The sequence below is a fragment of the Heterodontus francisci genome, chromosome 16, assembly GCF_036365525.1.
Source record: "Heterodontus francisci isolate sHetFra1 chromosome 16, sHetFra1.hap1, whole genome shotgun sequence".
Classification (NCBI taxonomy): Eukaryota; Metazoa; Chordata; class Chondrichthyes; order Heterodontiformes; family Heterodontidae; genus Heterodontus; species Heterodontus francisci.
The window spans coordinates 67915936-67943601 of record NC_090386.1 but is presented as its reverse complement, the minus strand read 5'-3'; the positions used below and the strand labels follow the sequence as shown (position 1 = coordinate 67943601).

Here is a 27666-nt window from a genome sequence, read left to right as displayed (position 1 = left end):
ATTATGATATTCTTTCTATACAGTGCAAAAGTTGGTGGACAGTGGGGGCTCAGGGCTATTTGGCACAGGGAGCCAATCTCACTTCTGCCTCTGTCTTTTTGGCCAGAATTTTGCATGGCAGCGGAGGGCCCACCCACCCACTTAAATGTTGGGGACAAGCGGACCTCCCACGCCTAGAAGTCACGTAGTGATTTTGTGTGGCCCAGGCCCTTAATTGACCTCAGGCAGGGCTTCTGTCCCTCTGAGGCATAAAGTCCCACCTCCAAGAGCAGGCCAGCAGCTCTTCTGTCCCAGCAGCACCAAGAGCAGTGGCCACTGCTGGGACTGTACCCAGCCAGAAGAGGGCCATGGACGTTAGCCTCCATAAAGGTGAGTGGGTTTCGGGCCTCGACGGAGACAATCGGCTGGACCCTGGTGAGAGGGATGGGAGTCGTTCAGGAGAACAAAGGGAGGTGTTCTATCGGGGGGGCTTGAGTTGCTGGAGGGGCCCTCTGTGGAACACAGGGTGCCCGATCAGGAGGGCTCCCCCCCAGGCCCACAAGGAGGCCACCTGGCATTACCGGGTGGCCTCCTCAGGTGCTGACGTTCCCGGCTATCGCTGGGAAAATACCAGTGGTGGCGGGAGGAGGCCCTTAAGTAGCAAAGAATTAGCCACTTAAGGGCCTCAATTGACCTGGGGATGGATGACTGTTTTCAACCTGCCCTGCTGCTGGTGAAATGGCAGCCGGGGCAGGTAGGCAACTGGAGCAGCATACCCATCCTCTCACTTGATTTTTCACCTGCCCCTCCCCCCAGGCTTCCAGGCTTGGTGGGGGTGAGGGTAGAGGGTGGAAGAGAGGAAATGGTGTGGCGCCGTAAAATTCTAGCCTTTCTCTTTTCCATTTTTCTCCTTTGCTGTTGCTTTTGTTTCCCTTCTCCTGTTCTGCATTTGTTTTTCCCTTTTGGCATAGTGTGGTGGGGAAAGGAGCCATCAATTGTTGCAGATTGCTTTTGGAGTGGTGGTTGTAAGGAAATCTAGCACTCAGCAATTTCCTTCTATCTCCTCCCCAAACACTTGCACCTACCTGAGCCTTCACTGCCGTCACATCCCCTTCCCTTGAACTTTTCACTACCTATGGTCCTTTCTCTCCCATCAGTACCTCTTGCCCTAAGAATTACCCACTCAATCAATGAATCTTGTCCTCATTTTGATCCTCTGTCACTCGCCTCATCCTTAACCATCTTCCACTCTGTACTCTCTCACACTCCTCCTAAGGCCCCCTCATTCTAAACCAGTTTCTTTCATCACCTCCCTTCCTAGCTTTTCCCTCTTTTTTTTTTACAAAGAATAATTCAATTCAGAATTTAAAAGCACTCTCTCAGACACATACCCTGGCCCTGATATTTAAGGAGAGTCGGGGAGGGAGCGCGGTTGTGGGCAGGATCCCCAGACTTTCCAGAAACATGGAGGCCCTGCTGAATTTTTATTCCATCTCCCTTCCAGAAGTCAACCAGATTAATAGACTGGCCAGCTACTGGTTGGAAAGTTAGCAATCAGGAGGGAGTAGGGCCAGAGCAATCGCAAGGCAGGAGGAGGAGGGGTGCAGGGCAGTGTTCAGACCAGCAATCGGGGCGGTGGGGGGGGAGGTGGGCGGTGTCCGGCAGAGATTGCAGAGCAGAGGGGGTCGGGGCTGGAGATGGGAATAAAAATCAGGAGCCTTTTGGGAAAGACCAGGAGAGATTCCAGGGAAGATGGGGGAGTTGAACTGGTAATCTGGAGGGAGGGGGCACCATGAGAGATCTCAGGGCAGAAGGGGTGGTCAGACTGACAATTAGGAGCAGGGGGCAGCCAAACTCACCAAAGGATTTACTTGAGGAGCCTGGGGGAGTGCCATTACATATTTGGAATATGAATAGGAATTTAGAATGGGAATAAGTTGTTACAAAAGTGTGATTTTAAAATGTGAGAGCAGGAAGTCATGTGCAGAAGACCGGAAGTACAGAGAGGTGCAAAAATTATAGGGTAGTTATAATGGGCACTTTAATTATCCAAACATAGACTGGAATAATAGTAGTGTAAAGGTCAGTGAGGGGCAAGAGTTCCTAGAGTGTGTTCAGGAAAATTTTCTACAACAGTGGCGCAATGGTTAGCACCGCAGCCTCACAGCTCCAGCGACCCAGGTTCGAATCTGGGTACTGCCTGTGCGAAGTTTGCAAGTTCTCCCTGTGACCGTATGGGTTTCCTCCGGGTGCTCCGGTTTCTTCCCACATGCCAAAGACTTGCGGGTTGATAGGTAAATTGGCCATTGTAAATTGCCCCTAGTGTAGGTAGATGGTATGAGAATTGAGGGTAGGTGGGGATGTGAGAGGGAAATGGGATTAATGTATGATTAGTATAAATAGGGTGGTTGATGGTCAGCACGGACTCATTGGGCCGAAGGGCCTGTTTCGATGCTGTATCTCTCTATGACTGTATAACAGTATGTTGCCAGTCCAACAAGAAAGGAAGCACTGCCAGCCCTGGTTCTTGGGAATGAGGTGGGCCAAGTAGATCAAGTATCAGTAGAAGAGCATTTAGGGGATGGTGATCATTGTATCATAAGGTTTAGGCTGACTATGGAAAAGGACAAAGAGCAATCCAGGGGAAGAATAATTAACTGGGGGAAGGCCAACTTCAATGGGGTAAGAATGGAGCTGGGGTGAAAAAATTTAAGTCAAAAGCTGGCAGGAAAACCAGTAGATGAACAATGGGCTACCTTCAAAGAAGAGATAGTTCGGGCACAGTCAAGGTATGTTCCCTTGAAGGGGAAAAGTAGGGCAAACAAATCCAGAACGGACAGAGGGCATTCTGAAGGGGGAGGGTGAACAGCCAGAGGTTGTGGTACAAATCGGTACCAATGACATAGGCAGGAAGAGTGATGAGGTCCTGCAGGGGGAGTTTAGGGAGTTAGGTAGTAAGTTAAAAAACAGGACCTCTAGGGTTGTAATCTCGGGATTACTCCCTGTGCGACGTGCCAGTGAGCCTAGAAATAGGAAGATAGTGCAGCTAAACATGTGGCTGAGCAGTTGGTGTAGAAGGGAGGGTTTCAGATATCTGGACCATTGGGCGCTCTTCAGGGACAGATGGGACCTGTACAAGAAGGACGAGTTGCATCTAAACTGGAAGGGCACTAATATCCTGGCTGCAAGGTTTACTAGCGTCACTCGGGAGGGTTTAAACTAGTGTGGCAGGGGGGTGGGAACCAGAGCAGTAGGACAGCTAGTGAAGTAAATGAGGAGGACATAGTAGATAAGGCCAGTAGGACTAAGAGGAAGAGCAGGCAGGGAGATGTTGCTGAGCACAGCGGGACTAGTGGTCTGAAGTGCATTTGTTTCAATGCGAGAAGTATAACAGGTAAGGCAGATGAACTTAGAGCTTGGATTAGTACTTGGAAATATGATGTTGCTATTACAGAGACTTGGTTGAGGGAAGGGCAGGGATGGCAGCTAAATGTTCCAGGCTTTAGAAGCTTCAGGCGGGATAGAGGGGGATGTAAAAGGGGTGGGGGAGTTGCATTACTGGTTAAGGAGAATATCACAGTTGTACTGCGGGAGGACACCTCAGAAGGGTCATGCAGCGAGGCAATATGGGTGGAGCTCAGGAATAGGAAGGGTGCAGTCACGATGTTGGGGGTTTACCACAGGCCTCCCAACAGCCAGCGGGAGGTAGAGGAGCAGATATGTAGACAGATTTTGGAAAGATGTAAAGGTAACAGGGTTGTGGTGGTGGGTGATTTTAACTTCCCCAATATTGACTGGGACTCACTTAGTGTTAGGGGCTTGGATGGGGCAGAATTTGTGAGGAGCATCCTGGAGGGCTTCTTGAAACAGTATGTAGATAGTTCAACTAGGGATGGGGCCATTCTGGACCTGGTATTGGGGAATGAGCCCGGCCAGGTGGTCGAAGTTTCAGGGGGGGAGCATTTCGGGAGCAGTGACCATAATTCCATAAGTTTTAAGGGACTTGTGGATAAGAGTAGTACTCGGGTGAAGGTGCTAAATTGGGGGAAGGTTAATTATAACAATATTAGGCAGGAACTGAAGAATTTAGATTGGGAGCGGCTGTTTGAGGGTAAATCAACATCTGACGTGGGAGTCTTTCAAACGTCAGCTGATTAGAATCCAGGACCAGCATGTTCCTGTGAGGAAGAAAGACAAGTTTGGCAAGTTTCGGGAAGCTTGGATAACACGGGATATTGTGAGCCTAGTCAAAAAGAAAAAGGAAGCATTTGTAAGGGCTGGAAGGCTAGGAACAGATGAAGCACTTGAGGAATATAAAGACAGTAGGAAGGAACTTAAGCAAGGAGTTAGGAGGGCTAAAAGGGGTCATGAAAAGTCATTGGCAAACAGGATTAAGGAAAATCCCAAGGCTTTTTATACATATATGAAGAGCAAGAGGGTAACCAGGGAAAGGGTTGGCCCACTCAAGGACAGAGATGGGAATCTATGCGTGGAGCCAGAGGAAATGGGTGAGGTGCTAAATGAGTACTTTGCATCAATATTCACCAAGGAGAAGGACTTGGTGGATGATGAGCCTAGAGAAGGGAGTGCAGATAGTCTCAGTAATCTCATTATCAAAAAGGAGGGGGTGTTGGGTGTCTTGCAAAGCATTAAGGTAGATAAGTCCCCAGGACCTGATGGGTTCTACTCTAGAATACTGAGGGAGGCAAGGGAAGAAATTGCTGGGGCCTTGACAGAAATCTTTGCATCCTCATTGGCGACAGGTGAGGTCCCAGAGGACTGGAGAATAGCCAATGTTGTTCCTTTGTTTAAGAAGGGTGGCAAGGATAAACCAGGAAATTATAGGCCGGTGAGCCTTACGTCAGTGGTAGGGAAACTATTAGAGAGGATTCTTTGGGACAGGATTTCCTCCCATTTGTAAACAAACGAACTTATTAACGAGAGACAGCATGGTTTCGTGAAGGGGAGGTCGTGTCTTACTAAAATAAAAGCAAAATACTGCGGATGCTGGAAATCTGAAACAAAAACAAGAAATGCTGGATTCACTCAGCAGGTCTGGCAGCATCTGTGGAAAGAGAAGCAGAGTTAACGTTTCGGGTCAGTGACCCTTCTTCGGAGTTCCGAAGGGTCACTGACCCGAAACGTTAACTCTGCTTCTCTTTCCACAGATGCTGCCAGACCTGCTGAGTGAATCCAGCATTTCTTGTTTTTGTTGTCGTGTCTTACTAATTTGATTGAGTTTTTTGAGGAAGTGACGAAGATGATTGATGAGGGAATGGCGGTGGATGTTGTCGATATGGACTTTAGTAAAGCCTTTGACAAGGTCCCGCATGGCAGACTGGTGCAAAAGGTGAAGTCACACGGGATCAGAGGTGAGCTGGCAAGATGGATACAGAACTGGCTTGGTCACAGAAGACAGAGGGTAACAGTGGATGGGTGTTTTTCTGAATGGAGGGATGTGACTAGTGGTGTTCCGCAGGGATCAGTGCTGGGACCTTTGCTGTTTGTAGTATATATTAATGATTTGGAGGAAAATGTAGCTGGTCTGGTTAGTAAGTTTGCGGACGACACAAAGGTTGGTGGAGTTGCGGATAATGATGAGGATTGTCAGAGGATACAGCAGGATATAGATCGGTTGGAGACTTGGGCGGAGAAATGGCAGATGGAGTTTAATCCAGACAAATGTGAGGTAATGCATTTTGGAAGGTATAATGCAGGTGGGAGGTATACAGTAAATGGCAGAACCCTTAGGAGTATTGACAGGCAGAGAGATCTGGGCGTACAGGTCCACAGGTCACTGGAAGTGGCAACGCAGGTGGATAAGGTAGTCAAGAAGGCATACGGCATGCTTGCCTTCATCGGTCGGGGCATAGAGTATAAAAATTGGCAAGTCATGTTGCAGCTGTACAGAACCTTAGTTAGGCCACACTTAGAATATTGCGTGCAATTCTGGTCACCACACTACCAGAAGGACGTGGAGGCTTTGGAGAGGGTACAGAGGAGGTTTACCAGGATGTTGCCTGGTCTGGAGGGCATTAGCTATGAGGAGAGGTTGGAAAAACTCGGATTGTTTTCACTGGAACGACGGAGGTGGAGGGGCGACATGATAGAGGTTTACAAAGTTATGAGCGGCATGGACAGAGTGGATAGTCAGAAGCTTTTTCCCAGGGTGGAAGAGTCAGTTACTAGGGGACATAGGTTTAAGGTGCGAGGGGCAAAGTTTAGAGGGGATGTGCGAGGCAAGTTTTTTACACAGAGGGTGGTGAGTGCCTGGAACTTGCTGCCGGGGGAGGTGTGGTGTAAGCAGATACGATAGCGACGTTTAAGAGACATCTTGACGACATATATGAATAGGAAGGGAATAGAGCGATATGGGCCCCGGAAGTGCAGAAGGTGTTAGTTTCGGCAGGCATCAAGATCGTCGCAGGCTTGGAGGGCCGAATGGCATGTTCCTGTGCTGTACTGTTCTTTGTTCTTTGGATGACAAAAGAGGTAGAGATTAAGATAAAGAAGAAAAAGTGTGCTTATGACAGAACCAGGCTGAACCAGGTCCAGAGGGGAAGTGAAAAAGAAAATAAGAGAAGCAAAGAGACAGCATGAAGAGAGATTGGCATCTAGCATTAAAGGAAATCCCAAAGTTGTCTATAGGCATATAAATAATAAAAGGGTGGTAAAAGGAGGAGTGGGGCCAATTAGGGACCAGAAAGGGGATTTACACTTGGAGGCAGAGGGCATAGCTAGATATTAAATGAATACTTTGCATTTGTCCTTACCAAGGACAAAGATGCAACCCAGGCAATGTTGAAAGAGGAGGTGAGTCAGACAGTAGAGGGGGTTAAACTTGATTTAAAAAAAAGAGGAAGTATTAGATAGGCTGTCTGTACTTAAAGTGGATAAAGCACCAGGGCTGGATGAGATGCATCCAAAGATACTGAGCGAAGTGAGGATGGAAATTGCAGAGGCACTGGCCATAATTTTTCAGTCTTCCTTAGACTCTGAGGTGGTACCAAAGGACTACAGAATTGCACCTTGTTCAAAAAAGGGTGTAAAGATAAGCCCAGCAACTACAGCCCAGTCAGTTTAACTTTGGTGGTGGAAAACATCTAGAAAAAATAATTCGGGACAAAATCAATAGTCACATGGACTAATGCGAGGTAATTAAGGAAAGCCAGCATGGATTTCTTAAGGGAAAAAATCATATTTAACTAACTTGCTGGAGTTTTTGAGGAGGTAACAGAGAGGGTTGATGAGGGCAATGCTGATGATGTGGTGTACATGGACTTTCAAAAGGCATTTGATACAGTGCCCCACAACACACATGAGCAAACTTGTAGCGCATGGAATAAAAGGGACGGTAGCAACATGGATACAAAATTGGCTGAATGACAGGAAACAAAGAGTCGTGGTTAATGGATGTTTTTTGGGCTGAAGGAAGGTAGGTACTGGAGTTCCCCAGAGATCAGTGTTGGGACCCTTGCTTTTCCTGATATATATTAATGACCTAGACCTTTGTGTACAGGGCACAATTTCAAAGTTTGCAGATGATACAAAATTTGGAAGCACTGTGAAGAGGATAACCTGGAACTTCAAAAGGACATAGACATAGTTGGTGGAATGGGCAGACAGGTGGCAGATGAAGTTTAATGCAGAGAAATGTGAAGTGATTCATTTTTGTAGGAAGAACATGGAGAGACAATATAAAATAAAGGGTGCAGTTCTAGGGGGGTGCAGGGGCAGAGGGACCTAGGTGTATATGTGCATAAGTCATTGAAGGTGGCAGGACAGGTTGAGAGAGCAGTTAATAAAGCACACAGTATCCTGGGCTTTATTAATAGGGGAATAGAGTCCAAGAGCAATGAAGTATGTTGACCTTGTATAAGACACTAGTTCGGCCTCAGCTGCAGTATTGTGTCCAGTTCTGGGTGGGCACTTTCGGAAAGGCATGAAGGCATTGGAGAGAGTACAGAAAAGATTTGTGAGAATGGTTCCAGGGATGAGGAACTTCAGTAATGAATATAGATTGGAGAAGTTAGGGCTGTTTTCCTTGGAGAAGAGAAGGCTGAGAGGTGATTTCATAGAGGTATTCAAAATAATGAGGGGTCTGGACAGAGTAGATAGGGAGAAACTGTTCCCACTCGTGAAAGGATCGAGAACTAGAGGGAACAGATTTCAAGTATTTAGTAAGAGAAGCAAAAGTGACCTGAGGAAAAACTTTTTCACACAGCGAGTGGTTAAGGTCTGGAATGCGCTGCCTGAGAACATGGTGGAGGCAGGTTCAATTGAAATATTTAAAAGGGAATTAGACAGTTATATGAAGAGGAAGAATGTGCAGGGTTATGGAGAGAAGGCAGGGGAATGGAACTGAGGGAATTGCTCTTTCGGAGAGCCAGTGTGGAAATGAAGGGCTAAATGGCCTCCTTCTGCATTGTAACGATTCTGTGAAGTGCAGAGATAAGATTTTTAATATACATACACAGAAACTAGGGTATATGCTGATTAATGTATAAAAATCAATGTTGGACTTGATCTTTTATGAGATGCATATAATTTTATTTACCATTTGCTACCTTCAGGATACAGAGACCAAATGTGTGCTGACAACCTGTCCTCAGAACTGCAAAAACCCAGCAAAGAAGCAAGGCGAATGTTGTCCTGTCTGTGAGGCATGACACCGGTAGAGACGAGCAATAAAAATTCAAATAAGTAAAATCAACAGATTATATCATCTCTGTTGACATCCAGGCACTGAATACATCTGTAATTGTTTGAACTGTTCTGCATTTTTGTAACAGTTCATCTCCCCTCCCTCCGCTCCACCTATTGGAAGCCTGGCCCACACGGTCAACATGGACATATTGACTGTTAAGCTGAAATGGTCTGAATGATAAATTTTTCTAATGTCTGCCAGATACAATGTGCACTGTTTCAAAGAAACATCTCTTTACAGTGTGTGTCATATCGGGATATCTACAAACTGTTTTTAACTATACAAAAGTCAAGGTGCTTCATAGTTACCTCAGAACAAATGGTTTCTCTTCACTGTGGTGCTAAATATTTAGTTTTTGCCAGTAAAAAAGGTATTACATCTTGAATTTTATACATTGTTCCATTTTTAAAACATTTGTCGGACTTGTTGCTTTGTATACACTGTTACATTTTGTTCAGCCATCTTTTGGAACTTCAGTGAACTATATCTTGGAAGATACAACTTGTTACATCAGGATTAAGGTGAAAACTTCTAATTTTTTCCAGTAATATTTTCAGAGGGCGTGGACCCTTAGAATAGACAAAGTGCCTTTAACCTGCTCACCGACTAAATATGTTGTAAGAACTGACGTGCAGTGTAATATGTATTGATTAGATTGGGTGCTTTAAATGGCAGGTGCTGATGATTAGAAGGTAAATTTTCTGTGGGCTTTTCACCATTCAACATGTATTGAAATATCATATGAATGCAGGCCTTGATTTTTCCTCAATTGAAATTGATGTAGGCAAAATCATGGGCTGAGCTAATCTTTTTTTTGAATTATGCTCCCAGTGGGCAAGGCACAAAGCCACAAACACAAAGTGGAAAATGTATCCTTGTATGACATAACGTATAAATAAGGGAATTATTTGCCCTGGTTCCAGGTCCAGAGGGTCATTTTCCAAGTATGTGTTGCCAGCAGGGACCAGTGCCTGCCACCAGCACACACTGGAAAATTGCAGGCGTTTGATTTCAGTATATGGAAAATCACAGCAGTGCATCTGGTTCCGTCCTCACCACCAGCTTGTACTTGGAAAGTTACCCCTATGGCTTGTATCTGTTTTCACTGCTCATCAAGTTGTAATTTCACTTGTGTATGAAGTGAAATTTGCTACATGACACTGTATGTACTCAGCCAGTCTGAAAAAAACTTCAATTAAAAACACATGTATTTTTGCTCTTTTTGTCAAATATCTTATTTTCCCACTGTTGTATTACCCCAGTAGGAAAATATTTGAATTGCGAACTTGAACTTTTACAGGAAAACCTAATTGTTTCATTTATTTATTAGATTTTCGTACTTTTTTTATAGTTATTTTTTCCACTCGGAAACCTTTACCTGAAGAAACCATGGCAGGTCCAAGACACTGACCATTCACTAGGTGCATTTGTGTTTGGACACCATGCTACCACTGTCTCCTTTAGCAAGAGGCCACACTGGTGGTAATTTACAATTTACCACCAGAAAGTAAAACTAACATTGTGGGTCCTCCTCTCTTTATGAAAACCAGATAGATTCTATCACGGACTGTTGACCCAGACAACTGGTTTTATGTTAACGTGGTAAATTGGAAATTGCCCCACTATGTTTTTTCTGTGAGATTCAAACCTAGTGGCTGGGCAATGAAACCCAAATATGTCTTGCCAGTTTTATTGTATTCCACGTTCATAGTAGAGCTGCATCTTTTACTGCAGTATGCATTATAAGGTAACTTTATTTTTTCATGGCATATTTTATGCTGCAGGGGCCCTGCAGCAAGTATAGTGTACAAAATAAGATATCTTTCATGTTGATTTACTTTTTGAGAACAGTGCTCTTTTCATTTTACAAATGTTAAATCTTAATCAGCAAAATCCTTGTCCTTAAAAGCTTGAATTAAATCAATTGTGCGGATGTTACATTTAGCCATGGTATTATTTGAGTTGACTGATTGCAGTTTCTGATTGTTCTGTTGCCATCATATGCTAACAGTTTGTTATTAGGCACATTGTAGATTTTGTGATAACAATACATCTAAATCACATGGTATGCAATGATGTGTGCCAATCACATGACTTTTTTAAAGCATGGCCTGTATAATAATCATCTCTGGGACCATTAAGGTGCATTGTAAAATACTATCATTTAACCCCAGTGTTGACCATTTGATTTTAATAGCAGAGAAGAATTTACGATGGTAACACTGCTTTGTGATGATGCAATTTTTGGACCGAAGTTTCTTTTTGAAATGACTTGTATGGTTATTTAATAATCTGTGTACAATTTTAATCATTTCTAATTGTACAGTTTTAAATTTTGATTTTTGTGAAGTTAATATCAAAGGATTGGTAAAAATAACATTTTAATATGAAACAGCATCCGGTGTAATAGATCAGAAGAAGGACTACTACTCCAATGAAATATTTTCCATTGAAAGGGCCATCATTTCAAATGGTGCTGAGGATGATTATAAAGCGGGTACACAAAATGAGTAAATCAGCATTTTACAAACAGAGAATACAGAATGCTGAGTGTCAACGGTAAGACTTTAAAAAAAAAAAAAAGTCTAATACTCTCAAACATACAGGATAAGTACCACCACATATTAATCACATGTTCACAGTCTATATTGGCTCCTGACTTCCTAAATTTTCAATACGTGGTACAGAGAAATTTTCAGTGTTACAGAAAATTAACAAGTGAAAGGTGCATTCTGTTGTGATAGTGTATTTGTCAGTATGTAAAATATAATCATTTAAATATATGTTTATGATAAAATGTATGTCATCACATGATATGATGCAATATCACGTGATTCAGTTCTCCTGCACCAGTCGGTTAGCATATGTAAGCTGAAGCAATAACAAGTCTATTAAAGTTCTGCGTTCAAAACCTTTATGCCTGCCCTTCAGCTTTGTTTGTATTAGTCTAAAAAGAAATAAAATATGGTGGCAGCAGTAGTGAGTCAACAGCATTGATCAGCAGCTAACGACGACATTCAAGTCAGAAGCCCTAACTGAAGTGCTGTGATTGGATCACAGCTCTCGCATCGGGAGAGCAACAGTATGAATAGAGATCGAAGGCGATTTGAGCGCACTCCTGGTTTTGCCCCGAGTCGTCAAGAAAAATTATCGATTGTTTCAGCCGTGGAGATCAGTGCAGCGTCGTGTTCTGCTGGTGATTCCTTTCTACCATCGCCACACGCACACACCATTATCCCCCGTGCCAGGGCCCTCCAGCCTGCAAGCTCACAAGCCCATGCTGCAGCAATGCAATTCGGTGTGGCTCCTGCTCAGCTCTGCAGACATCGTAGCTTGCTGCAACTTTTAAAGCAAGGTTTGCTCCTCGGGGAGGAAAGAGTAGAAGGTTTAGGCACTGGCAGCCAGATTTCCAGAGATGAACTGGAAAGCGCCTGATTTCCCGGTTTAAGCAGAGGATCGAACTATTCTTCCTAGACCACAAAGTTATGGATGCAGAGAAGCAAGTGATAATGATTAGGATCGCCACAGAAAGCAAGGTTTATGCAGAATCAATACCTCTGGTTTATCTGAAACTGATCAGAAGGATCCATCAAAACTATGGGCAACATTAGAAAGTCATCTTAGAATTAAACTTAATTTCAGAGTACACCACCTGGAACTCACGCTACAGACAGAAAACCAAAGACAGCGTGGACGACTTTGTTAACCGATACAGAGAAAACAAAAGAAAGTGATCTCTCTCTGATACTGACCTCTCGGAATGAATTATGGAGTTGGTTATTGCCTCCACTCCCATTGAGGCTTTCCAGAAAGACCTGCTGGAAAAGCCGAAGGGACACGGCGTGGAGAGTTTGCTACAGGATGGACATAGATGTGAGGTAATTATGGCAGGAAGACTGTTTGCAAGCCCTAGAATCCAAAATGCCTGTTGGTACAATATCCAAGGCACCCAGGCAGAACAAGGTGTGCAGTAACTGTGGGCTCTCTTGACAACCGCATACGCAGGCACACACAAGGCATGTGGGCTCAGAGGACACTGGGCCAAGCTTTGCAGAAGGTCCAGCAGCAGGAACGCGGGAAGAAGCCAGAGCAGACAGTCCTCAAACTGCACAAGTACGCCACCAAGAGGTGAAAGGTGAGGGAAGGCGGGACACTTCCAGACATCGCTAAAGGCATAGACCTATCCAGAAAATGGGGGCACCTGACCAAATTGATGAGGTGGATTGAAGTGAAGACACTACAGGTGAACAGCTATTTCGCACGATCACCTGGGCAGAAGGGTCCATTGTGTTAATAAAACGTATGCTTTCGCCTGACTCAGTGAGGCTGGATGGCATCGACTGAGAGTGAAGATTGACGCTGGTGCAATTGCCAACACTCAACCTTTCTGCATTATCAAGGACATGTACCATGAGGCATGGAAGTCTGGTCCAACACACAAGCGTGAAGCTAATAGCATACAATGGTGTAACAATAAAGTGCCTAGATTCCCTAGACCTGGAATGCAGGTACAAAGAATCAAGATGGTCCACTCAGATATTCTACACAGCGGCTGTGTCAGAACCAGCAGTAGCAGTGTTGCCGGCTGCAATGAATTTAACATGATCACTATCCATGAGCTGACCCAGTCAGAAGGTCACAGCAGTCAAAACAGGTGTACACCCATTGGATCGGTACAGGACTCCCCTATGAAAGCACACAGCATGGGAACAGAATCTGATGTCTTAACAATAGACAACCAGTAAGAATCAGATCATCACTCGAGTCGCTCAACTGAGTATCCTGCATCTCACATTCTCAAAGGTACAAATGGAACAGATGTGACCATGGCTGAGCCTCTCCAACCACATAACATAGCATCCTCATCATTGTTACAACCAAGGCGCGAGGAGTGCACTGTTAATTCAGTCCCACTTCTCCACAGGTCACAACATATATTTAAATTTTCCCACTTACTGAAACAGTCAATCATAAATTCAATTTTTCCCCAGAATAAAGCACACCAACCAGGTTTCTTTAATAAACAGCAAAATTATCAGTTTCTTATAAACCAAGTTTTAACGAATAATGAGGTAAAACATACACACACGGAAATATTAAAGCCCCTTATTTATCCTAGCCTTCGCGCGCGTACACACACACACACACACACACACACACACACAAACACAACCAGTTAATCGGGGAATAAAAAGGGATTTTTGTTTACCGCTGTTACAAAGAAATAGGAGTTAAAAAAAAAACACTTAGGCTGAAAATAAAGTTTGGAAAGATATATTTTTTTTATTCATTCATGGGATGTGTGCGACGCAGGCCAGGCAAGTATTTATTGCCCATCCCTAAGTATCCTTGAGAAGGTGGTGGTGAGCTGCCTTCTTGAACCGCTGCAGTCCATTTGGGGTAGGTATACCCACAGTGCTGTTAGGAAGGGAGTTCCAGGATTTTGACCCAGCGACAGTGAAGGAATGGCGATATAGTTCCAAGTCAGGATGGTGTGTGACCTGGAGGGGAACTTGCAGGTGGTGGTGTTCCCATGTATTTGCTGCCCTTGTCCATCTAATTGGTAGAGGTCACTGGTTTGGAAGGTGCTGTCTGAGGAGCCTTGATGCATTGCTGCAGTGCATCTTGTAGATGGTACACACTGCTGCCACTGTGCGTCGGTGGTGGAGGGAGTGAATGTTTGTAGATGGGGTGCCAATCGAGCGGGCTGCTTTGTCCTGGATGGTGTCGAGCTTCTTGAGTGTTGTTGGAGCTGCAAGTCACACTCCTGACTTGTGCCTTGTAGATGGTGGACAGGCTTTGGGGAGTCAGGAGGTGAGTTACTCGCCTCAGGATTCCTAGCCTCTGACCTGCTCTTGTAGCCACGGTATTTACATGGCTACTCCAGTTCAGTTTCTGGTCAATGGTAGCCCCTAGGATGTTGATAGTGAGGGATTCAGCGATGGTAATGCCATTGAATGTCAAGGGGAGATGGTTAGATTCTCTCTTGTTGGAGATGGTCATTGCCTGGCACTTGTGTGGCACAAATGTTACTTGCCACTTATCAGCCCAAGCCTGGATATTGTCCAGGTCTTGCTGCATTTCTACACTTCAGTATCTGAGGAGTCACGAATGGTGCTGAACATTGTGCAATCATCAGCGAACATCCCCACTTCTGACCTTATGATTGAAGGAAGGTCATTGATGAAGCAGCTGAAGATGGTTGGGCCCAGGACACTACCCTGAGGAACTCCTGCTGTGATGTTCTGGAGCTCAGATGATTGACCTCCAACAACCACAACCCTCTTCCTTTGTGCTAGGTATGACTCCAGCCAGTGGAGGGTTTTCCCCCTGATTCCCATTGACCTCAGTTTTGCTAGGGCTCCTTGATGCCATACTCGATCAAATGCTGCCTTGATGTCAAGGGCAGTCACTCTCACCTCACCTCTTGAGTTCAGCTCTTTTGCCAATGTTCGAACCAAGGCTGTAATGCGGTCAGGAGCTGAGTGGCCCTGGCGGAACCCAAACTGAGCGTCACTGAGCAGGTTATTGCTGAGCAAGTGCCGCTTGATGGCACTGTTGATGACACCTTCCATCACTTTACTGATGATTGAGAGTAGGCTGATGGGGCGGTAATTGGCCGGGTTGCACTTGTCCTGCTTTTTGTGTACAGGACATACCTGGGCAATTTTCCACATTGCAAGGTAGATGCCAGTGTTGTAGCTGTACTGGAACAGCTTGGCTAGGGGCGCGGCAAGTTCTGGAGCACAGGTCTTAAGTACTATTGCCGGAATATCATCAGGGCCCATAGCTTTTGCTGTATCTAGTGCCTTCAGTCGTTTCTTGATATCACGCGGAGTGAATCGAATTGGCTGAAGTCTGGCATCTGTGATGCTGGGGACTTCAGGAGGAGGCAGAGATGGATCAACTCGGCACTTCTGGCTGAAGATTGTTGCAAATGCTTCAGCCTTATCCTTCGCACTGATGTGCTGGGCTCCCCCATCATTGAGGATGGGGATATTTGTGGAGCCACCTCCTCCAGTTAGTTGTTTAATTGTCCACCACCATTCACGGCTGGATGTGGCAGGACTGCAGAGCTTCAATCTGATCCGTTGATATTGGGATCGCTTAGCTCTGTCTATCACATGCTGCTTACTCAGTTTGGCATGCAGGTAGTCCTGTGTTGTAGCTTCACCAGGTTGACACCTCATTTTTTGAGGTATGCCTGGTGCTGCTCCTGGCATGCCCTCCTGCATTCTTCATTGAACCAGGGTTGGTCTCCTGGCTTGATGGTAATGGTAGAGTGGGGGATATGCTGGGCCATGAGGCTACAGATTGTGGTTGAGTACAATTCTGCTGCTGCTGCCCACAGGGCCTCATGGATGCCAAGTTTTGCATTGCTAGATCTGTTCGAAATCTATCCCATTTAGCACGGTGATAGTGCCATACATCACAACGGATGGTATCCTCAATGTGAAGGCGGGACTTCGTCTCCACAAGGACTGTGCGGTGGTCACTCCTACTAATACAGTCATGGACAGAAGTATCTGCAGCAGGCAGATTGGTGAGGACGAGGTCAAGTATGTTTTTCCATCGTGTTGGTTCCCCCACCACCTGCCGCAGACCCAGTCTAGCAGCTATGTCCTTTAGGACTCGGCCAGTTCATTCAGTAGTGGTGCTGCCGAGCCACTCTTGGTGATGGACATTGAAGTCCCCCACCCAGAGTACACATTGTGCCCTTGCCACCCTCAGTGCTTCCTCCAAGTGCTGTTCAACATGGTGGAGTACTGAGTCATCAGCTGAGGGAGGGCAGTCGGTGGTAATCAGAAGGAGGTTACCTTGCCCATGTTTGACCTGATGCCATGAGACTTCATGGGGTCCCGAGTCAATGTTGAGGACTCCCAGGGCAACTCCCTCCGTACTGTATGCCACTGTCCCGCCACCTCTGGTAGGTCTGTCCTACCCGTGGGACAGGACATACCCGGGGATGGTGATGGCAGTGTCTGGGACATTGTCTGTAAGGTATGATTCTGTGAGTAGGACTATGTCAGGCTGTTGCTTGACTAGTCTGTGGGACAGCTCTCCCAACTTTGGCACAAGCCCCCAGATGTTAGTAAGGATGATTTTGCAGGGTCGACAGGGCTGGGGTTGCCGTTGTTGTTTCCGGTGCCTAGGTCGATGCCGGGTGGTCCGTCCGGTTTCATTCCTTTTTATTGACTTCGTAGCGGTTAGGTACAACTGAGTGGCTTGCTAGGCTATTTCAGAGGGCATGTAAGAGTTAACCACATTGCTGTGGGTCTGGAGTCATATGTAAGCCAGACCTGGTATGGACAGCAGATTTCCATCTCTAAAGGACATTAGTGAACCAGATGAGTTTTTACAACAATCAACAATGGTTTCATGGCCATCATTAGACTAGCTTTTAATTCCAGATTTATTAATTAAATTCAAATTCCACCTTCTGCTGTGGTGGGATTCGAACCCATGTCCCCACAGAAATACCCTGGGTCTCTGGGTTACTCGTCCAGTGATAAAACCACTACACCACCGCCTACCCTATCCTTTGTGTTGGTTAGGCGTACCAAATGTGAATAGGCAGCTGTCACTAGGATCTTCCCAGAACAGTTCCTTCCAGGTGATCAGTTTGGGTGGGCTTTCCAAGAGATGCAGTGACTAAAGCTCCAAATTAGGTCTTGGAGCAGGTAGCAGCAACAAAGTTTTAGTTCTCGCACATTCGATGTAAGAGTTCTTCAAAGATGCATGATTTCTTCAAACACAGGAGGAAATCAGAACACTTAATGCAGGATTTCTTTTCAAGATAAAGAGCTGAGCTGGCTGGATCATCCTCTGTGACAGGAAAAAACGCCAACTGCCTTTTTTAATAGCTCAAATTGAAACTGAAAACATTGCCGAAGTCAAGTCTCATGATGTCTATAAATCTTGGCTTGTCACTTCTTTCTACACATCTCTCCAAGTCAAAACAAACCCCTGTTGGGTTTTTATTTGAAAACAGGTGCCTTCCAGTAAGACATACTTACTAGCCAAAACCAGGAACCTTCTGGTAACTTTAAACAAAAACACAAAAGTTCAGCAATCTCTTTAAAATTCCAGATGAATCAGTGTCCATAATTCAAATATAAGTCCTTAACGCATATTTAACAAAGGAAACAGAAGCAACCTCATAACACCACGGATCAGGAAAGCAACAGATCTGTGTACTGTGGGCAGAGAAGGCTATCTACTAGTGACTATCACTCCAAATTTCCTATTTTGCAGAAGCTTTGAGACACATAGAGTACAGCAGTGACCAACACTGTTCGTGCCATCTTTAGTCTTTTTGGTGCCCCGGTAGAAGTGGTGTCTGACAACAGCCCACAATGCACGGAAAGCTGTTCCAGGACATGTGTGAACGATAGTCCAAAAACTATGCCACTTCATCACCGAGATATTCTCGTTCGAATGAGACAGCTGAACGCATGATCAGGACAGTCAAATCACTGATCAAAAAATGTTCGGAAACCAGGCAAGATATCCAAGTTGTGTTATTGTATCTTTGCGCAACACCATTAGACTCCAGATTGCCATCACTTGCTGAGATTATGTTTGGTCTCCCGGTGTTAGCATCTCAACAAGTCATCCTTGATCACAGACTGGTTACATCAGAAATGAGATGAGATGAATGACGTGCATTCAGATGCAGAATCAGCACCACTATACGTTGGCCAGGAAGTGAGGGTCCTTCACCCACTAGAACAGACGTGGATCTCAGCAGAGGTGTTCAAGGTGTGTAAAAAAAAAAACACGTTCATATGAGGTGACAACACCAAACTGTGCGATACTGCAAAGGAATTGATCTCACCTCAGGGGACTCTCTGCTAGCCATGCACAAGGCGACCAACCAGCATTGCCTATACGTACTAGCATACATGTTGAAGACAAAGAGACAACAAGCAACACACCGACAACTGAGGACAATCTTCAGGAGGAGTGAACAAACAGTTCGAGAACACACCCACATGTCATTGTTACAAGAACTGGTCGAGTCAGCCGACGACCAGTACAGTTCCAAATGTAGAAACACCTTGAATAGGAGTGTTCCGAATGTTCTTGTTACAGTTGAATATTTTATGTAAATAATGTTATAGTTGTCAAATTTCTTCTCAAAGGTTGTTTATTCATATACATATTAATGTTATACTAAATGGGGTTGTCATTTAAAGGAAGGGGGATGTTGTGATAGTGCATTTGTCAGTGTTAAATATTAGCATAAGCATTTAAATGATTACAGGAAGTGATGCAATATCACGTGATTCAGTTTTCTTGCAGTTGGTTGGCATGTGTCAGCTGAAGTAATAAGTTTTTTTTTAGTTTTAGAGATATAGCACTGAAACAGGCCCGTCGGCCACCGAGTCTGTGCCGACCATCAACCATCCATTTATACTAATCCTACACTAATTCCATATTCCTACCACATCCCCCCCCTGTCCTTATATTTCCCTACCACCTACCTATACTAGGGGCAATTTATAATGGCCAATTAACCTATCAACCAGGAAGTCTCTGGCATGTGGGAGGAAACCGGAGCACCCGGAGGAAACCCACGCAGACACAGGGAGAACTTGCAAACTCCACACAGGCAGTACCCAGAATTGAACCCGGGTCGCTGGAGCTGTGAGGCTGCGGTGCTAACCACTGCGCCACTATGCCGCCAAGTCTCTATTAAAAGTTCTGTGTTCAAAACTTTTATGCCTGCCCTTCAGCTTTGTTTGTATTAGTCTAAAAAGAGATAATACAACACATTATGTAAAGCAACACTGTAGCATTTCTTCACAAAACACAGGCAAAAGGGCGATAGTTATTTTCTCTATAATTCTCTCTCTCTCTTCCTCGCCACCCCATAATCTTTGCACTCTTTCCTCTCCACCATCTATATAAAACTAAGGGTAGGTCACTGAGCCTGCCCTGGCATTTTGATTAGTGATTTGGCTAATCAAAATGGATGCAGAGAACCTTATCATTCTGAATGATTGATTGCTTTATGAATAAAATTCACAGCATTTGGTTTTACTATTAAACTGAAAGAATGCAGATGAACTGCAGTCCTATTACTGCTACTTAGCCTAAATATGCACATCTTTCTCTCTTGAAAGCAGCACAGATTTTATTCAAGATTCTTCTGAAAGTCTGATTCATTTGCCATTACTGCAGAACAAATTTTACACTTTACTTTGTTATATTCATTGTTCGTGTGATTCGGTTTTCTGTTCCTTAGATGTGGATCGTTCTTTTAAAATGGCATTTAAATTTGCTCTTAAACAATCTTGCTGATCACCTATTCTGGACACTAATGAAAAGACTGGGCTTGGGGATATAACAAGCAGATATGGTTATGATTAACTTGCAATTACAGAATCCATCCATCATTTTCAATAGAAAAGTGACCAGAGGGTGGGGTGACAGAAAGCCCTGACAGATGTTGAAAAACTAGAACAGAAGTGGGCAGGCGGCGGGGGGGGGGGGGGCACTTAAAATAACGTGAACATCAATTTATACTGTATATTTTCAACAGTTTGTTAGAAGAGCTCATTGTGAGCTTTTAAGATCCGTGGTTAATCCTGCATTTATCAATGAAACAAAATATCTGTCTCCTTCCTTTTCATCGAAAGTTCACTTACCATATTTTATCTTTGAAACTGATGTTTCCAACATTTTAATTTTCTGCTATAAACCAACTAATATTGGGTATAAACTTCACCGAGTGCATACAGTTTTTTTTTTTGCTGCACCGGTCAATATTTCGGATGGAATATCCAGTTTTCAATTGATGTTCTCTGCCTGTAGCTCAAGGTTTCAACATTATACAAGCAACTTTAATGCCTAAAAGCAAAAACAGACAAGCTTATTTTACAATTATAATTTCTTTCAGCTAATATCCCTGCTACCTCATCAGATAAAATGAAATATCCTAAAGATAAGGTGACATTGGAATGTTAGTGTCTAACTGGTGTTTGGATTATTTGATGGATATGCCAAGACCTGCGTTGGTGCTGTTCAATAAGTCACTGCTAGAATTTGCAAGCAATACCTATGCCACAGTCACCTAAGAGATTGGAAACAAGCTATCTGTGAGCTGTGAACTTTAAAAACATTCTATGTCTTGATTTTTATCTTCTATCTACTGCATTTTCATTTATTTCTTCTTGTTGAAGTACAATTTCATGGTCAGTGGCAGTCCTCATTGCATGCCCAAAGAACCAATCTTCCTATTAGAATTTGGAAAATTGGTATCTGTTACTATTCAATAGTGGAGGTTTAACACCACCAAGCCGCTGAAAAAGGAACTGGTGCAGGCAGTATATCTGTGTCCACATGCAGCAAGACCTGGACAACATTCAGGCTTGGGCTGATAAGTGGCGAGAAACATTCGCACCACATAAGTGCCAGGCAATGACCATCTCTCCTTGATATGCAACAGCATTACCATCACAGAATTCCCCCACCACCAACTTCTTGGAGTTTATTACTGACAGAAACTTAACTGGATCAGCCATATAAATACCATGGCTACAAAAGCAGGTGAGAGGCTGGGAATTCTGCGACGAATAACTTACCTCCTGACTCCTCAAAGCCTGTCCACCATCTATAAGGCACAAGTCAGGGGTGTGATGGAATACTCTCCACATGCCTGGATGAGTGCAGCTCCAACAACACTCAAGAAGCCTGACACCTTGATTGGCACCCTATCAACCAACGTAAGCATTCGCTCCCTCCACCACCGGCACATAGCAGCGACAGTATGTACTATCTACAAGACTCGCCAAGACTCCTTCAGCAGCACCTTCCAAATTTGTGACTGCTACAACCTAGAAGAGCAAGGACAGTAGTTGCATGGAAACACTACCACCTGCAGGTTCCCCACCAAGCCACACACCATCCTGACTTGGAACTTGGACCCACTGTCGCTGGGGCAAAATCCTGGAACTCCCTTCCGAACAGCACTTTGGGTGTACCTACACTACATGGGCTGCAGCGGTTCAAGAAGGTGGTTAACCAACACCTTCCCAAGGGCAATTAAGGCTGGGCAACAAATGCTGGGCTTGCCAGCGATGTGCAAATCCCAAGAACGAATTTTTTAAAAATTGTGGTCTGCAGGAACCACTTTACTCTAAACAGGTACTAGTCTGAGACCAGTATGTGTAGTATATTAACACCTTAATTGTTTTGTAATTTGAGGTTTGTAAATCTATTTTACCTTAAATTCAAACCACATCCTTTTGCTTTTAGAGGTAATGCCAACATTATTATGAAAGCAATAGTACTTTTATTTTTGAATTTGCCCTGTTCAGTCCTGAAGACACTTGTGTAACCTCTATGTTTTAGTTTGTGAATGTTTAAGGAAATACTTTCACAATCTAAATGATCTTGTTTCTCCTCCCCTTGTCCTCCCACCAACCATGCCTTTCTGTTAAGTAGATTTCCAAATTATATCTGAAACTCTCATACACTGGAATTAGACCCCCAATTTTAAGTAAATTTCTGGACAACCTCATGATGTGCTTGGTTCCCATGAGCAGTATTTCAGAAAGATAATTTTTAAGTGGAAAATAAATAGAAGAGAGGGTAAAGGAAACTCTCGACCAGCTCCCCAAACATTTCAGTTAGTTGGCATCCTTCCATCTAAAAAAACAATCTATTTAAGTGGGGTGCCTTCTCTTGGTGAACTTTTGTTGATGGTTGTGAAGGCCAATCCTTGAGAGGCAGATTCTGCCACAAGTGCTGCACGTGAAGCTGCCAAGTGACGCTGTGAGTTGTTTTTGACGTTGGCCCCTGTTGCCAAGCTGCTGTAGCAACTGGTCATCATGGTAGTGCACAACAGTCCACAGGATGTGTTGCTATTTCCCTCTTGCGCCAGCTAGTGATTCCCAAGTGTGATCGTCGACATATAGGGCCTTCATGTCATAGTTGCAAGCATGCTTGAAGTGTAGCTTTGGGTGCCTCACTAATTGTCTGGCCCCAGCTACCTCACCATAGAGAAGGTCCTTTAGGTATGCAACTGTCTTCCATCTTGCGGAGGTGTCTGATCCACCAAGGCCACCTCTGTTTGACTAGTGCCAATGCACTTGGGAGCTCTGCCTTTGAGAGGACTGCCATATTTGTGATTTTATCCTACCAGGATTTCACCATAATGCGCCACAGACAGCGAAGATGGAAATGATTGAGTTTCTTTTCCTGTTAGCTGTAAATCTCCCATGTTTCACAGCCATACAGCAAGATGCTGAGAACACAGGCCTTCTAAACTATGAGCTTGGTCCTAAGGGTCAGCTTGATGTTATTCCATGCGCGTTTTGCAAGTTGGCCAAAGGTGGTAGCTGCTTTCCCTATGCGTGTATCAAGCTCTGCATCAAGGGACAAACTGTCTGTCACCATGGACCCAAGGTAGCAGAATTTGCTAATCACTTCCAGTGGTGTTATTTAGTGTGATCTGGGCAGAACCGTGTTCCAAGACTATGGTTTTCTTGCTGCCTATAGTCAAGGAGAACAAGTTACAGGCAAGGGAGAGAGAGTCCATGAGTCTTTGTAACAGAGTTTCTGTGTGAACAACCAGCGCAGCATCATCAGCGTACAGGAGTTCTCTGATCAGGATGTGATGTGTTTTTGTCTTTGCTTAGTTAGCTAAGTTTCTTAATAATACAGGAATGAAATGTCTAAAACCACAGAGAATAATTCTTAGGCATATTGTCACCTTTTGGAGAATTTGCAGGCGGAGAGCTGATTTGTTTAGATTTTAAGCATGCTCTGTAAACAGCTTAAATGGTGCTGTGCTGGCAGCAGCAATAATTGTACATTGCACACACTTGTTGCTGCCGTTGGAACTTTTAGAATGTCTTTTGCGTTTGATTTGATACTTTTTAAATTAATATTCCAAGGGCAGATTTATCCAGTGATAAAATTATTGTCTCAAAATTACCAATCTAGTCATACCAAAACGTTTCTATGTCTTAGGACATGGTGTAGAATGACTTTCTCTTTAATTATATCCCTGAATGAAGGCATGTATCCATTTAGGCTAAGTATCTCCAAGGTGATAATATCCACAATTATTCATACCCTTTGTTGTAACATGACAGACATGCCCACACTGGCTGAGTAACTTGTCAGTGAAGAAATAAATGAAAATGATAGTTGGGTGTGGAACTAAATTGTTTGTATTTATGAAAGTCACAAATGTAGAGCTGAGAAGCAACTGAGATTGTTAAAACCAATCAAATGAATAGTTATGACAGCTACAATGCTGGAACCCAGCCTTGAAATGCTATTTCTCAAGAGATTTAACCATTTCTAAATTGAAGGAATGCCTAAAGATCTTTAGCACAAAGGCAAGTAATATATTATATTTTCCACCCAGTCATAACATTAAGGTTAGTGGGGTAATGAGGGTGAAGATGGTATTGCACATGAGATCTGAGACTATGGCCAATTATGTGAATGTAGAATGACCAGGCCTGTAGATTTACAGACTGAATAAATCAAATTCCACTTTTTTTCCAATAGGATTATTGGATTTTCTTGATTTTTGTCAGTATTTGGGGGATTGTACTCTAAATCTGTCCAATTTTGAAAGTAGAAATTACTGTTGATGCATTTGTGTGATATTTCTCTGTCCCCTATACCTTAACTGAGACATTATCCGATTTATTGTAAGCAGGTTAATACCTAGATGAAGGGAAAGTAGTTTGAAATGGCCAACATGGATTTCACTAGGGACATAAGAGCATAAGAAAGACATAGGAGTAGGAATAGGCCATCCAGCCCCTCAAGCCTGCTCCACCATTCAGTAGAATCATGGCTGATCTTCTGCAACAACTCAACTTTCCCATTCTAACCCCATATCCCTTGATTCCCTTAGTGCCCAAAAATCTTTCGATCTCAGTCTCGAATATATCAATGACTGACCACCCACAGCCCTCCGGGGTAGCAAATTCTAAAGACTCACAATCCTCTGATGAAAGACGTTTCACCTTATCTCAGTCCTAAATGGCTGACCCCTAATCCTGAGACTGACCCCTAGTTCATAGATTCCCCAGCCAGGGGAAACAGTCAGTCAGCATCTACCCTGTCAAGTTCTCTAAGAATTCTGTACATTTCAATGAGATCACCTCTCATTCTTCTAAACTCCCGAGAACATCTCCCCATTCTACTCAATCTCTCCTCATAGAACAGCACTCTCATCCCAGGATGAATGTGCTTAACAATCCTCGTTGAATGCCTTAAAGAGGTAGCAGAAGTAAATAGAGGAAATGCAGATGATGTAGGGTACATGAACTTCAGAAAGTCTTTGACAAGGGACCGCGTGAAAGATTGGTAGACAAGATTGGGGCTATGGAATTAGGGAGAGATTAGCAAACAACTAAAAATTGGTCAGAAGGGAGAAAACAGTAGGGGTTAAGGGCCGTTTACAGAGTATTTGGAAGTGGATAGTAGTGTCCCTCAGTGTTTCTGGAGTCACTTCTATTCATTATATATCTCAATGCTTTGAATATAGGCCTAGAAGGAGTGGTGTTGCAATTAGCAGAGGTTGCCAACATAAGAGGTAAAGTTAATTCTTTAGAAGACCAGAAGAAGCTACAATGGATAATGATGAGATGGGGATGGGTTAAAAAGTATGGAATTCAAAGTCAGTATGTATGAGCTGATACATTTTAGTAAAAAAAGAAATCATTATACTCTGATTAGAAGTAACCTTAGTACTGTGAAAGAACAAAAAGATTTGAGGGTACAGGTTCACAGGACATTCAAGGCTGATGAGGCCATTGAAAAAGAAAAACTAATGGAATTTTAGGTTTTATCAAGAGATCAGAATATAAAAGCCAAGAGGCAATGATGAGATTATATAATGTAGAGTGAAATATTGGGCTCCACGATTAGGAAAGATACTATGGCTTTAGAGAGGGCACAGTCGATACATTAGCACTCTTATATGAAGAAAGACCAGCAGTTGTTTATTTTCGTTACAGCAATGCAGATTATGGGGTGATATCATATAAAATTCTGAAAGAATGAAACAGATCAGATAGAATTAGATTGTTTCCACTAGCTGAGGGATGTAAAATTAAAAACAGCTATAGAAATTAGATTAAATGTAATAGAACAGGAAGCAAGAGACGCTCCGATACACCCAGAGTTGTGACGCTGTGGAATTCTCTCCCAGAGTTAGTTATTGAGACAGAAACTATGTGAACATTCAAGATTAGATTGGATAGGTGGATCTTTATTTGTTCTTGGGATGTGAGTGTCGCTGGCAAGGCCAGCCCTTATTCCCCGTCCTTCATTGCCCTCGAGGGTGGTGGTGAGCCACCGCCTTAAACTGCTGCAATCCACATAATGTCAGTGGCTTGCTAGGCCATTTCAGAGGGCAGTTAAGAGACAACCACATTGCTGTGGGTCTGGAGTCACATGTAGGCCAGAGTAGAGGCCTGCTACCTGACCCGAACCAGACGGGACCCGACGATACGTGTCGGGTTCAGGTCGGGTCAGGTCGATCTTCAGGGTCCAGCTTTTGGGCTCGGATCGGGTCGGGTCGTGCTGGACACACACAGTAATTGCTCTGCCGGTAAGTATTAAAAATAAAAAACTTACCTGAGCTGAGCATCCAGGACAAAACGGAGTCTGCGCCGTGAGCGAGTGACTTCACTATGATGTCATTGCATATGCGCAGCAGATTCGTGGAGCTTCCCAGTTGGAAGGTAATTAAAGGCATCGTCAGTCGGGTCGGGTCGGATCAGGCTCAGGGCAAAATCAGAGGGACTCTGGCCGGGTCAGGCTCGGGTCCACTGTGGTTCGGGTCGGGTTCTTTTTTCCTGACCTGAGCAGGCCTCTAGGCCAGAGCAGGTAAGGTTGGTGGATTTCCTCCTCTACAGGGCATTAGTGAACCAGATAGGTTTTTACAACAATCTGGTAATTTCACAATCATTATTAATGAGACTGGCTTCTTAATTCTGAGCTCATGTCTCTGGATCATTAGTCTGGGTCTCTGGATTAGTGGTCCAGTAACATTACTATTATGCTACTGACCCCCCCCCACCCCAATCAAAGGAAAGGAGATAAAAGGTTATGGAAACAGGGTGGGTAAATGTGATTAGGATTATTTGCTCACATGGAGGTTAAATGCTAACGGTGATTGTTTGAGCCAAAGGACTTGTTTTCATATTGTAACTTCTATGTACTTCTATACCTTCATTAAAACAGCAGACCACAAATATAATCAAGTGTTGTAACCAAACCAGAACATGCTGAAAACACCCAGCAGGTCAGGCAGCATCTGTGCAGAAGGTTCACATTTCAGGAATGGGCCTTTCATCACAACTGGAAAGTATTACAGATAAGCAGCATTTAATAAGGAACAAGCAAAAGAGGTTGGCGGGGGGGGGGGGGGGGGAGGGGTTGTGGTAACAGACACACAGGAAAAAAATGACTTATAAAGTGTTTATAAGTGCAGATCAAATGGATGGTAAAATGGTAGGTGATATTAGCAATAGGAGGCACAATGAGGGAAATCAAAGACTGAAACGGCACACAGAGACACAGTGAATAGATTAAGAGGTGGGAGATAGGCAGGTAGATAGGGAAGCATGAAGAACTGTCAAAAGTGGAGAAGGCTCCAGCAACCTGGCAGTGAGGAAAACTGGTGGACACCAAGGATGCTGAGCACCTCATCAGCGTACTGTTTAGGTGTTTTGTTTCAGATGTTCCATTATCTACAGTTTTATTTTTGGTCTGTTAAGACTACCAGCTGTGATTTCTGCCACTTTGACTCTGAACTTTAAGCTTCACCCTAAAACTGCCAAAGATCTGCATTTTGCTGCAGAAAGTACTCAACTGCTAACAGACACCTTTTGCGGGTTTAACCTGATTTCAGTGATTTGAGCGGTTTCCGCATACCAGCAGCTGACATTTGAAAACTGGTTCCACCTGAATTGTACCTGGCGTCTGGCTGCAGGAAG

The 27666-nt window shown here is 44.1% G+C and overlaps 1 protein-coding gene across 2 annotated transcripts in view; it reads left to right on the top strand.

The window, feature by feature from the left end:
• Positions 1 to 11585, top strand: part of LOC137378176 (peroxidasin homolog) — a 272519-nt gene extending 260934 nt beyond the window's left edge. For both annotated transcript variants that reach the window (XM_068048332.1, XM_068048334.1), the window contains one exon: positions 8553 to 11585. In XM_068048332.1, coding sequence (XP_067904433.1) covers positions 8553 to 8648 — 96 coding nt within the window. In that variant the 3' untranslated portion in view covers positions 8649 to 11585. The remainder of the gene's footprint in view (positions 1 to 8552) is intronic.
• Positions 11586 to 27666: the final 16081 nt, after the last annotated feature.